This window comes from Dipodomys merriami, unplaced genomic scaffold (genome assembly GCF_024711535.1).
Source record: "Dipodomys merriami isolate MVZ:Mamm:240054 unplaced genomic scaffold, mDipMer1.0.p SCAF_84, whole genome shotgun sequence".
In the NCBI taxonomy this organism is placed as follows: Eukaryota; Metazoa; Chordata; class Mammalia; order Rodentia; family Heteromyidae; genus Dipodomys; species Dipodomys merriami.
In genome coordinates, this window is record NW_027206446.1 from 5,748,370 (window position 1) to 5,761,042 (window position 12,673).

Genomic DNA, 12,673 nt, shown 5'->3' on the forward strand with positions numbered 1-12,673 from the left:
ACCAGGCCCTTAACCACTCCAATCCCCCTAGCTTCTAAATTTTTATTCTTAACTAGTCTATTGTGCTGTCCTATGTGCTGTTGCCAGACCTTAATCAGTCAGATGTATTCAGGGACATGATCCACCAGCTCCAGGATCATCTGGCTTACAAGAGAGACAAGTACCCATGACATCCAACATCTTTCCTTTCCACTGTGAATTAATGGCTGCCCTTTTATCTGTCTTTGTGTGCCTTCTGATAATGTTTTGTCTTATTGTTCAGTTGCTACCTTATAAGATGTCTTTCAGATTTCAGCCAAGGATATATACATGCATTCACCACCTCGGAATGGTTACTGTTACTTTCTCCTGGACCAGATGAAATCCTGCCTTCTACCCCTAACGTCCACTCTGCTTGACAAAAGGAAGTAGCTATAGATAGTCAACGCCCCTTTGTAACTATCAAAATGTTGGAATGTTAAGTCTGCTCAGGGAGAATGGACCCTTCTCTTTTCTCTTCTCCAGGGGATACCATAAGAAGATGCCCAAATGTTTGTTCTCCCCGAAGAACAGCACATGGATCTGCTGAGAAGCCCCTGGCCCAACACCTTAAACCCACGTAAATGGGAACATAGGGAGGCCCCCCATGTCACTAGGTCACTTGCAGCAAACCCTCCTTCCCTCCCTAAGTTGGCTTCCTGCACAACCACATATCTTGCAAGCTGCCAGAGGGGCTCTCCCAAATGAACTCTTTCTACCTGAACCACGAGGCAGTCTCCTCTCAGAAACCTGTACACTTTGGTGCTGAGAAATGATAACCTTCTTATTCTTTATTCTTTTGGAAATGACTTTATTGATTCATTGATACAGTAAATTGTGGACAGTCAGGGACTGCCCCAGGCCTGGGGGGATTTCCTCACAATCATTTAGCCAAACAAGATCATGGTCAAGTTCCTTCCAGGCTGAATTCACTCCAGATTCCTGAGGATGTGTACCCATGTAGACCAAAAGTGCTCAGCATCTCCGGGAGTAACATAGCTACGATTGAAAAGAAAAGCTCAGAAACAGGTCTCTCTCTTCCACCCACACTGACTTATTGGGGTCTATGCCCCTCTGGAGAGTGCTTTTACACCAAAGCCTTCATTTCTTTTTTATTTTTATTTTGCCAGTCTTGGGAGTTGGTCTGAGGACAAGGGCACTATCCATGAGCTACTTCTGCTCAAGGCTAGTACTCTGCAACTTGAAAAACAGCATCACTTCTTGCTTTTTCTGAGTGGGACTGAGGAAATGAACTCAGGGCTTCATGCATACTAGGCAAGCACTCTACCACTAAGACCCAATTCCAGACTCCAACTTTCATTTCTGAGTGCTCAGAAGAGAGCCCAGGAGGGACGCACCTGACTACAGAGGCAGAGCAGAAAGGCCAGGAAGACGCTCCATGGTGACCACCCAGTTGCCTTCGGGCCCCAGGGTATAGAATTGGCATGTTTTGTGACGATGAGAGAAATTGGTACAGATCTGGACCTTCTGAGTAGTCCCCATGTCTCTCAATGCCTGTGCCAACTTAGCCTGAACCTGGGCAAATCTCTGAGAGTCAAAGTTCCCAACCCTACAGCCTTGAGGGGGGTAGCTCTCCAGAGGGGCAGGGTAGAGCCCTCGTCTCAAATGAGGCAGCCTGGCCGTATGGCTCAGAAGGCTCTGCACGGCAGACATGGAGATGTGGTTTCCATAGAAACTGAAGACGCGGAGCTGGGAGCCCTGGATCAGGGCAGGCAGCATGCCCAAGAGCTGGGGATCCATGATGGCACAGTCCTCCAGGGCCAGGGTTTCCAGGGTGCCGGCCGCCTGCTCCAGTAGAGCTCTCAGGGGCTCAGGACTGAAGTTGTCCAGGGGCAAACTCCTCAGACGCAGGTGCTTGAGCTGCCTGGAGCAGGGACACTGGGACAGGAACCACAAGTCAGCCTCCTTCAGTGGACACGAACTCAGAGACAAGGTCTTCAAAAGGGTGAGGTTCCTGAGGATGGTGGGCAGCTGTCCATAAAGGAAGAAGACTTTGTGCACATACAGCTCCTGCAGATGCTGCAGCTGTCCCAGATGTACAGCGTATTTGCAGGAATATGAGAAATTCTTGTGTCTGGAAGTGTTGAAGTTGGCACTCATCCTGGAGAATTTGAGGATGCGAAGGTTCTTCATCTGGCTCAGGTAAGGAGCAAATTTTTTCATGGTTTCTCGATGCCAGAATTTATTTACCTTTAGCTCCTGGATGGAGTCCAGCTGCACTGCAAGGAGAGCCTTCTGGATTATGTAGATGGAATTGGAATGAATCTGCAGCTTCCTCGAGCACAGTTGGACTCTTTCTTGCTTCTCCCTGGCCCACTGGAGCAGGTAGGCTTGGAGAGCATTCTGGGAGCCATCTTTGATGGTCAGGTTCTTGTGTATAATCAAGGGCTGCTCTTCAGTTATCAACAAACTACTGCTCTCTGTTGGCCTGTTATTCAGGACATCTGGATAAGAGATTCGGGCCATTGAAGGGTAGCCCTGTATCCAGATGTTGGGGTGATCATTCCGCAGGTCGAGGACTTGCAGTTTCCACCGACTGGGGCGCTCCTTCTTGGCAAGTAGCAGATCAAGCCCATCCAGGACAGTGTTGAAGATTTCCAGGTCTGGAGACTCTGCCAGGTCCCCCAGGGGGAGGCAGGAGAAGGGCCAGGCCTGCACCAGGGCCTTCAGCATCTCTGTTTGGGCCCTGGCATAGACCTCCTCGAACAGCGAAGGGAACAGCAACACCGGTAGATCCTCCAGGGCAGCGATGGCCAGAACCTGGTTGCTCAGCAGACTCTGCATGGCCAGCTGCTGGAGCGAGGGTGGGGTCCTGCGGCTCATCTTCATGGATGGGATGTGCACCAGATTTGAGCCAGCAGTGCAGGCTCTCTGCTGGACACTGATTGCAGGCCCCAGGATTCTGTTGCTCTCCTCTGGTCTCTGGGCATCTTTATAACTAAAACCCACACTCGCCCTTACATATCTACCAATCAGAGAGCAGCCTCTGATGGGATTTCTCAGACACGCCCTTCACACCCAGTCTGCTGGATTAATTGAAGCATTGGTTCTAAGCAGACTGATAGGATTATAGGTGTGACCGGGTTGGTGAGGCTTCCATTTAAAATTTATAACACAGTCAAACAAGCATTTCCCACACTTACATGTTAATCCATTGAGAAACATTCACAGATATTTCACTATCCTGAGGCTGTAATGATTCCAAGAATATTAGCCAGCCCAATGTTATAGCATCCACCAACATATCTCTAAGAAATTTTCTTTTCCTTTCCTTCCTTCTTCCCTTCCCCCCTCCCTCCCTGCTTTCCTTTCTACTTTCCTTCCTTCCTTTCTCCCTCCCTCCCTTCTTTCTTTCCTGGCTGCCTTTTCCTTTTTTAAATCTTGTGCTGGACTGGGACTTAAACCCAGGGCCTAGGGGCTGCTTATGTGTTACTTTAAGTCAAGGACAGTGCTCTACCACTTGAGCCACAACAGAAATCCTGAATCCAAAAACGTCTCACTGGGCTGGGAAGGTGGCTTGTTGGTAGAACATTTGCCTTGTGTGCATGAGGCCCTGGGTTGGATTCCTCAGCACCACATAAGCAAAAAGAAAAAAGCCAGAAGTGGTGCTGTGGCTCAAGCGATAGAGCGCTAGCCTTGAGCTGAAGAGCTTAGTACAGCGCCCAGGCCCAGAGTTCAGGCCCCACAACCGGACCCCCCAAAAAAACAACCAAAAATGTCTCACCTGTTACTGGCCCAGTGTGTGTGTGAACTGTGACCCTCAGATCTCAGACTTCTTGAGTAGTCAGGATTCTAGGAATCCTAGAATTTTTGTGAGAAGTTTCTTGGTGATAATATTCTCACATGCATTCCTGCCTGGCTGGTTTCTAACTGACATCCTCAGATCTCAGTCTCCGGAATCAAATTAAAAGCAAGAGACATGTGTCTAGGTGAGCACAAAGTGAATTCTTCATATAGAAGTGCGAAGGAACTGTCATCTGCATGCTTCAGACACATGTGACCAAATCTCAACCAGCACAGCTTTAAGTACGGAAAATTCTCATCCCCAAATATTGGAGAAAGAGAAAGAATTCTCTTGGCTTTAGTGGGATGTCATTTGGAAAGGAATGCAGGATGGGGTGGCACTGTACAAGAAGAAACGTAGTCATTACTTGAATCATGAAACTGTAGTCCTGTACCTCAACTTAAGAAAATAATTTAATAATTTAAAAGAAAGAGTCTCCGATTTTCCTGCTAGACTAGCTTCTAACTGCCATCCTCTGATCTTAGCCTTTGGCTAGTAGAATTACAGGCAGCATCTACCAGATGCCAGTGTGAATCTTTCTTTCATTTTTTTTTAAATTTTTGGTGTTTCTGGGTGGACAGGAATTGAATATTTCCAGTAGAAGAGCAAATGAAGTGTGGCCTGTATTCTCGAGGCAAATTTGATCATATCTCAATCACTATGGTGTAAACTACTAAGAATACTTACTCCAAAAGGTGTGAGATGTGGAAAGGGTTCTCTTGCCCTCAACGGAGGCCATATGGTATTTGATGTTGAAATTTACCCTGTAACTTTCCCACAGAACATGATCTATATCTGTTTGTCCTTGTTCATAGGCTTGTTTGTTTGTGCCAGCTTTGTCACCAGGGCTGTCCCTGAACTTTTGTGCTCCATGTCAGCAGTACACTACTAGAGCCACAGCTCAACTTCCAGGTTATTTGGAGGTTTACCACAGATGATAGTCTCAAGAACTCTCCTCCCCAGCCTGATTTTTCAATGTGATCCTCAGTTCTCAGAATTGCTGAGTAGCAAAGATTCTAGCCACAAGCAATACTCTCTTTGGTGACAAGAAATAACATCTTTCTACTCATGGTTTTCCATTCTTTTTATTTTTCATTGTCTGACACAGTAAACTCTACATATTAATTATACACATTGTCCCACAATGGAGAGCTTTGCTTACTTAAAACCATTAAAAAAACAAAATCATCTGGGCGCCGGTGGCTCATGCCTGTAATCCTCGCTACTCAGGAGGCTGAGATCTAAGGATCATGGGTCAAACCAGCCCGGGCAAGAAAAGTCCGAGACTCTTATCTCCAATAAACTACTAGAAAACCAGAAGTGGCACTGTGGCTCAAGCAGTAGAGCACTCGCCTTGAGCTGAAGAGCTGAGGGATAGCACTCAAGCCCAGAGTTCAGGCCCCACGACTGACCAAAAAAGAAAAAAACAAAAAAGAAAAACAAGATTGTGTTCTAGTTGTTTCCAGGATGCATTCACTGCAGATTCCTGATGCTGGGTGCAGAGAACATATGTACCCCCTGGGCACTCAGAAACTCCTGGAGTTCCAGAGCTACAATTGAACTGATAAGCTAAGAACAAGACACCCTGTTTTTTCCACCTGTGCTGATCTATGGAGTTTGTGCCCCCTAGAGAATGCACTTCTGTCCAGGCTTTCATTTCTGATGACAAGAAGAGATTCCAGGAGAGAAGCACCCTACTACACTGGCAGAGTAGAAAGGCCAGCAAGACCTCCTCTGTGACCACACAGGAAACATCTGGGCCCAAGCGGTAGAAGTGGCATTTGTTTTGTTAATAACAGAAATTGATACAGATCTGGACCTTCTGGGATATCTCCATGCCACTCAATGCCTGGACTAAACCAGCCCAAACCTGGGCAAATCTCTCAGGGTTGATGTTCCCTAGCCACCAAGCCCCTCAAAGGTAGCTCTTCAGAGGGGCAGAATAGAGCCCTCATCTCAAATGGCCCAGCCTCGCTGTGTGGCTCAGGGAGTTATTCTTGACCTTATTACCTGCTATTTGTGTTTACAGTCAGTCTCCTGTCTGTACACTATAGTCCTGACATCTGTAATCCAAGCTTCTAGCTAGACCAGTTACAGGAATGATCAAGGCCTCCCACCGGATCTTTGCCTGCTCCAGTCTAGCCCTAGTTTCTGAGTGGTTATTCTTAACTAGTACATCATGCTCTCGCTACAAGTTGCCAAACATTAGCCCCAGGCTCTGAGGTCACTTCCACATTGGTTGCAGCAACACTCCTCCTACTCTCTCATATATAATTAATCTCCCCAGAATATGTTGGCTCTCTACACACCAATATATCCTGCAGGCCAGAAGATGGCCTCTCCCAAGTGAACTCCCTTCTGCCTGAACCATGTGGCTATCTAGCCTCAGAAACCTTTACACTTTGGTGCGGAGAAATAATATCCTTCTACCTATTCTTCAGAAACCTTTACACTTTGGTGCGGAGAAATACTATCCTTCTACCTATTCTTTTCTTTCTTTTGAAAGTAAGTTTATGGATTGATTGACAGAATAAATTGTGCTGGTCATTATGTAACTTCTTTTAGAGTTAATTTTGGTTTTTGATTTGTGCCAGTACTGGGATTTGAACTCAGTAAGCAAGTTCTCTGAGCCCCATTTCCCTGATGATCTTTAGGTATTTAGATTTTGTCTTTGTGTGTGTGTGTGTGTGTGTGTGTGTGTGTGTGTGTGTGTGTGTGTGTGTGTGTGTGTGTGTGCCATATGTTTGTATGTGTGGGGCCTGGGTATTGTCCTTTAGCTTTTTTCCCCCAAAGCTAGTGATTAAACACATGAGCAACAACTCTAGTGTCAAGGTTTTGGTGGTTTAATGGAGATAAAGTCTCACAGACTTCTCTGTCTTAATCATGCAACTATAATCCCTCCATTCATCAACTCCACCATAAAATTTCAAAAATTTACCAGAAAGAAACTCAAAGAAATATTGACCTCCTGCTCACCCAGGGACACACACATACTTACTGAAAGGTTCACACTGGGATTCTGTGACTCCTGCTTTAAACTCTACTAGTCAACAGGCTGAGATCAGAGGATGGCAGTTCACAGCAGGAAGCCAGAAAATTCTATGAGTCTCTTTTCTGTAAATTTTTGAAATTTTATTGTGAAGTTGATGAGCAAATGAAGTATGGCTTGTATTCTAAGGGTGTCTTTGATCAAATCTGAACTGGCTTTAGTACTGAGATTTGTCATTCCAAATATACTGTTGAAGCAGAAAGAGTTCTCTTGCTTTCATGGGATGTATTTGGCATTAAGTTTTTAATTTTTTCCAAACTTTTCTCCCAAACTTGATCTATGTATGTTTGATGTAGATCATGTAGTTTCTATTGTTTGTTTTATTGTGTTATATTGTTCTAGCTGTGGTGCTTGAACTTGTGGCCTGGGAGCTGTCCATGAGCTTTCCTGCTCCAAGCCAGGACTCTACTTCTTGAGCCACAGCTCCACTTCTGGCTTTTCTGGAGGTTCATCAGAGATGAGAGACTTAAGGACTTTCCTGCCCAAACTAGCACTGAACTGTTATCCTCAGATCTGAGACTTGCTGAGTAGCTAAGATTGGAGAAAAGAATAATACTCTCATTCTATGGTGCTGAGAAATGATGTCTTTGCACTTTCTCTTTTCCTCTCTTTCATTTTAAAATAAATATGACTGGCTCATTTCTACAGTAAATTGTTGACAGTCAGGGACTGCCCTGGAATTTTGGGGTTTAGAAAAACAAGATCCTGTTCCAGTTCTTTCCAGGCTGAACTCACACTAGATTACTTTGGTGTATGCACAGGACACATGTACCCCGCAAAACCAACACTGCCTGACTTCTCTTTAAAATGTATGACAAACTGAATACAAAAGTTCTACACCCATGTACCCTAAATCCTCAAGTCATTTCCAAGGATGACCCAATGCCCTGAGCTTACAAAGGACCCAACAATAGCAGCCAGTCCAACTTAGATACCTGGAAAATCTATTTTTACTGTTCTTTCCTTCTCTCTCTCCCTCCCTCCCTTACCCTCATTCCCTCTTTTCCTCCTTCCCCTCTTCCTTTTTTCCTTTCTCTCTCCTCCTCAGCTGCATTCTTCCCATTCATTTTTTTCTTCTTTTCTTTTTTTATTTTGTGCTAATCTGCCATGTGAACTCAGGGCCTTTGGCTGTACCTGAACTGTTTTATGTCAAGGCCAGTGCTCTACCACTTAAGCCACAACACTAATTATTGAATCTAAAACCCTCACCAATTTAGAGCCCACCTTGGGTTTGAACTGTGACCTTCAGATCACACTTCTTGAGTGCCTAGGATTCTAGGAATCCTAGAAATTTTGTGGGGAGTCTCTTGGAGATAATACTCTCAAATATTTTGCTTCCTGGCTGGCTTTTACCTGAGATCCTCAGATATCAAACTCATGAATAGAATTAGAGGCCAGAGATGCTGGACCCTGGTGTGAGCACATTTTCTTGGTTTTTGTTTTGGATTTGTTGCCTGGTGTGCCTGGGTGGGCACAAAGTTAGTATTTCTTATAGAAGTTCAAAGGGACCATGGTTTGCATTTTTAAGGCCCATTTGATCAAATCTCAACCACTACAGCATTAATTACAAAAAATTCTCATTGCCAAATATGTTGGAGAAGTAGAAAGTTCTCTTGGATTTAATAGGATGTCATTTGGTATTGGATGTTTAATTTTCTCTCATACATTTTCTCCAGAAATTGATCTATGTGTGATTGAGTTTTGTTTAGGTTGATGTGTTTGTTTTTGCCAGTTCTGGCAAATTTGTGCTAACCCTGAGATTTTGTGCTCAATGCCAGCACTCTACTACTTGAGCCACAGCTCCATCTCTAGGTTATTTGAAGGTCACTAGAGTTGAGAGTCTCATGGACTTTCCTGCCCAGGCTGGCTCTGAACTGTGATCCACAGATCTCAGACTTGCTGAGTAACTAGGAATCTAGCCACAAACAATACTCTCATTCTATGGTGCCGCAAAATGATCTCTTTCTACTCATGTTTTTCTGATCTTTTTATTTTTGATTGATTGATACAGTAAATTATGGATAGTAAGAGATTGTCACATGATACGAGTTTGCTTACAACCATTAAGAAAAACAAGATTGTGTTCCACTTTTTCCAGGCTGAATTGACTCCAGATTCCTGATGGTATGTGCACAGGACACATATTACCCCCCTCACCGGAAACACTCCAAAACTCCTAAGGCTCTGGAGCTATGATTGAACTGCAAAGCTGAGGCCAGATGGCCAGTCTTTCCCACCAATACTGAACTTCAGATTTTGTGTCCTCTGCAGACTGCCTTTCTGTCCCTGTTTTCATTTCTGAGGCTGAGAAAGATTCCAGGGAAGAGAGGCACTTGACTTACATAGGCAGAGCAGGAAAGCCAGGAAGACCCTCCTTTGTGACCGCCCAGGAACCATCGAGGGTCAGACTATAGATTTGGCACCTGTTCTGGCAGTGACAGAAATTGGTGCAGATCTGGACCTTCTGATTTGTTCCCACATCTCTCAATGTCTGCACCAAGGCAGCCCCAACCTCAGCAAATCTCTCAGGGTCAAAGTTCCTTTCAAACCAAACTTCAGGGCTGTAGCTCTCCAGAGGGGCAGGGTAGAGCCCCCTTCTCAAATGGCCCATCTTGGCAGTGTGGCTCAGGAGGTTCTGCAGGGTGGCCAGGGAGATGTGGTTTCCATAGGAACTGAAGAAGCGGAGCTGGGAGCACTGGCTCAGGGTGGGCAGGATGGCCGAGAGCTGGGCATCAGTGATGTAACACTCCTCCAAGGCCAGGGTCTCCAGGGTGCTGGCCACTTGCCCCAGGAGGGCTCTCAGGAGCTCAGCATTTCGTATTAGCAAAGTTCTCAAACGCAGGTGCTGGAGCTGCCTGGTACAAGGACACTGGAACAGAAACCTCAGGTCGGCCTCCTGCAGCACACAGGCGCTCAGAGACAAGGCCTTCAAAGGCCTCAGGCTCCTGAGGACGGCGGGCACATTTACATTTAAGATGAACACGTCGTGAATGTGAAGCTCCTGAAGATGCTGCAACTGGCCCAGCTGCTCCCCAATCTCCCAGGAATACTGGGATTGAGTGAAGAAGTCACCACACATGCTGGAGCACGTGAGGCTGCGAAGGTTCTTCATCTGGCCCACGTAAGGAGTAAACATTCTCAAGGACCTTTGAAGCCAGAATTCACTCACCACCAGTTCCTGGGTGGAGTCCAGCCTCACCATACGCAGAGCCTTCTGGATTTCAGAGATGGAGCTAGTAAGAATCTGCAGCTGCCTTGAACACAAATGGACTTGTTCTTTCCTCTCGCTGGCCCACTGGAGCAGGTGGGCTTGGAGATCATTCTCGATGTAACCTCTGATGGTCAGGTCCATGGCTATGGTCAAGGGCTGCTCTTCAGTCATCCCTGAGCAGTGGCTCTCTCTTGGCTTGTCAGTCAGGACATCCGGACAAGTTAGTCGGGCCATTGAAGGGTAGCCCTGTATCCAGATATTGGGGTGCTCATTCCGCAGGTCGAGGACTTGCAGTTTCCACCAACTGGGGCGCTCCTTCTTGGCCAGTAGCAGATCGAGCCCATCCAAGACAGCCTTGAAGGTCTCCAGGTCTGGAGACTCGGCCAGGTCCCCCAGGGGGAGGCAGGGGAAGGGCCAGGCCTGCACCAGGGCCTTCAGCACCTCTGTGTGGGCTCCACAATACACCTCCATGAAGAGCGAAGGGAACAGCAGCAGAGGCAGATCTTCCAGGGCAGAGATGGCCAGGGCCTGGTTGCTCAGCAGACTCTGCATGGCCAGATGCTGGAGGGAGGGTGGGGCTCCAATGCTCATCTTGATGGACCAGATGTGGGCCAGGTGTGCAGGGCTCTCTGAGTCCCAGCAGGGCCAGGCACTGACTGCAGGATTCAGAACTCTACTTCTGTTCTCCATCTCTAGGCATCTTTAAAGCCCAACCCCAGCCTCACCATGCATTCCTGCCAATCAGAGAGCAGCTTCTGATGGGATTTCTGCGTCACACCCAGCACACCTTGGTTGGGTGTTTCACTTGAGATTAATTCAAACGTTGATTTTAACAAAAAAATGATAGGATTAAAGTCCCATCCCACACAGCCCAGCTTCTCTTTGAAATGTAAATCACACTTTACCAAAATGACCTCCACTGCTATTCCTTAATCCCTCCAGACATTTCCACAGATGTTCCACTGCAAAGCATGCAAGGAGAGAAGTTACCCGAAGTTATAACCTCCACAAGACATCAGGAAATTGTTCTCTGGATTTCTTTCCCTCCCTCCCTCTCTCTCTCCCTTTCTCCTCTCCTCTCCTCTCCTCTCCTTTCTTTTCGTCCCTCCCTCCCTCCTTCCATCTCTCCCTCCCTCCTTCCCTCCTTCCCTTCCTTCCTTTTTCTTCCTTCCTTTCTTTCTTTCTTTCTTTCTTTCCTTCTTTCTTTCTTTCTTTCTTTCTTTCTTTCTTTCTTTCTTTCTTTCTTTCTTTCTTTCTTTCTTTCTTTCTTTCTTTCTTCCTTCCTTCCTTCCTTCCTCCTCTCCCTTCCTTCCCTTCTTCCCTCCCTCCATCCTTCCTTCCTTTCTTCATTCCTTCCTTCCTCCTTCCCTCCTTCCTTTCTTACTTCTGTGTTTCTTCTTGTGTCCATCCTAGAACTTTAACTCTGAGCCTGGGTGCTGTCCCTTACCTCCATATTGTCAGGTAGTGCTGATCTACTTGAGCCACAACATTACTACTCACTTTTCTGGGGAGTTTATTATAAATAAGAGGCTTGATACTGGCAGAGAAAAAGCTGTTTACTAGAGGACCATATAAATACAGTATGAAAAGACAATCGTGGCCCCAAAGAAGATAGATAAATGGCAGAAATTACCAAACACTTCTCAGTCCTGTCAATATTCACAGACTTAACTCCTAATTAAATGACATAGATTGACTAACCGGATCCTAAAGCAAGATCCACCTATCTTCTGTCACCAAAAAGCACACATTGCCCAAGGAAGCAAACATTCTGAATGTGAAAGGCTGGAATAAAATCTATCAAGCAAAGAGCCCCATAAACAGGCCAGAACAGCAAAACCACTAGCGGATAGAAAAATAGACTTCAAATTAAAATTATGAGAGGACACTAAGAAGGACGTGACATATTAATAAATGGATCTCTCCTACAGGAGGACATAACAATTCTTTTTCTTTTTTTGGGTCTGGTTGTGGGGCCTAAACCCTGGGCCTGGGCGCTGTCCCTCAGCTCTTCAGCTCAAGGCTAGTGCTCTATCACTTGAGCCACAGCGCCACTTCGGACTTTTCTCTTTTTGCTTATGTGGTGCTGAGGACTCAAGCCCAGGGCCTCATACATGCAAGGCAAGCACTCTACCACTGAGCCACCTTCCCAGCCCAGGACATAACAATTCTAATCATCTATACGCCAAATGCTGGAGCATGTAATCTCATCAAACTGATACTTTTTACCCTAAAACACATGTGGTTACAAGTGAACAGATTGTTGGTGAGTTTAATACATCAAGTCATCTCTCAATAGATCAACCCAGCAAAAATTAATCAGAGAAAACTCAGAACTAAAGAACTTCATTGACCAATTAGACTTCACAGATGTCTATAGAGTATCTCACCCAGCAGCGTCAGAATACACATTCTATTCAGAAGCACATGCAATTTACAAAATGCGTTATATTTTAGGTTCTAAAGAAAATCTGTGCAAATTCAGAAATGTTGAAATTATCTCCTGCATTCTCTCAGATCAAATTGGAATAAAATTAGAGCTTAACATCAAAAGCCATCATGAAAAATTCTCTAAATCATGGAGACTGAA

At 45.7% G+C, this 12,673-nt stretch overlaps 2 protein-coding genes across 2 annotated transcripts; both read right to left on the reverse strand.

The window, feature by feature from the left end:
* Window positions 1-1,380: 1,380 nt before the first annotated feature.
* LOC138820084 (PRAME family member 12-like) lies at window positions 1,381-2,868 on the reverse strand. Its single transcript, XM_070011729.1, has one exon. The coding sequence runs from the start codon at window positions 2,866-2,868 to the stop codon at window positions 1,381-1,383; it is 1,488 nt and encodes a 495-aa protein (XP_069867830.1).
* A 6,342-nt stretch (window positions 2,869-9,210) lies between these two features.
* On the reverse strand, window positions 9,211-10,773 carry LOC138820085 (PRAME family member 8-like). The gene has a single exon (XM_070011731.1). The coding sequence runs from the start codon at window positions 10,771-10,773 to the stop codon at window positions 9,211-9,213; it is 1,563 nt and encodes a 520-aa protein (XP_069867832.1).
* Between the last annotated feature and the right edge of the window lie 1,900 nt (window positions 10,774-12,673).

Excerpts from the sequence above, each read along its gene's own strand:
- LOC138820084 (XM_070011729.1), bottom strand. The coding sequence starts at position 2,868 with ATGAAGATGAGCCGCAGGACCCCACCCTCGCTCCAGCAGCTGGCCATG.
- LOC138820085 (XM_070011731.1), bottom strand. The coding sequence starts at position 10,773 with ATGGAGAACAGAAGTAGAGTTCTGAATCCTGCAGTCAGTGCCTGGCCC.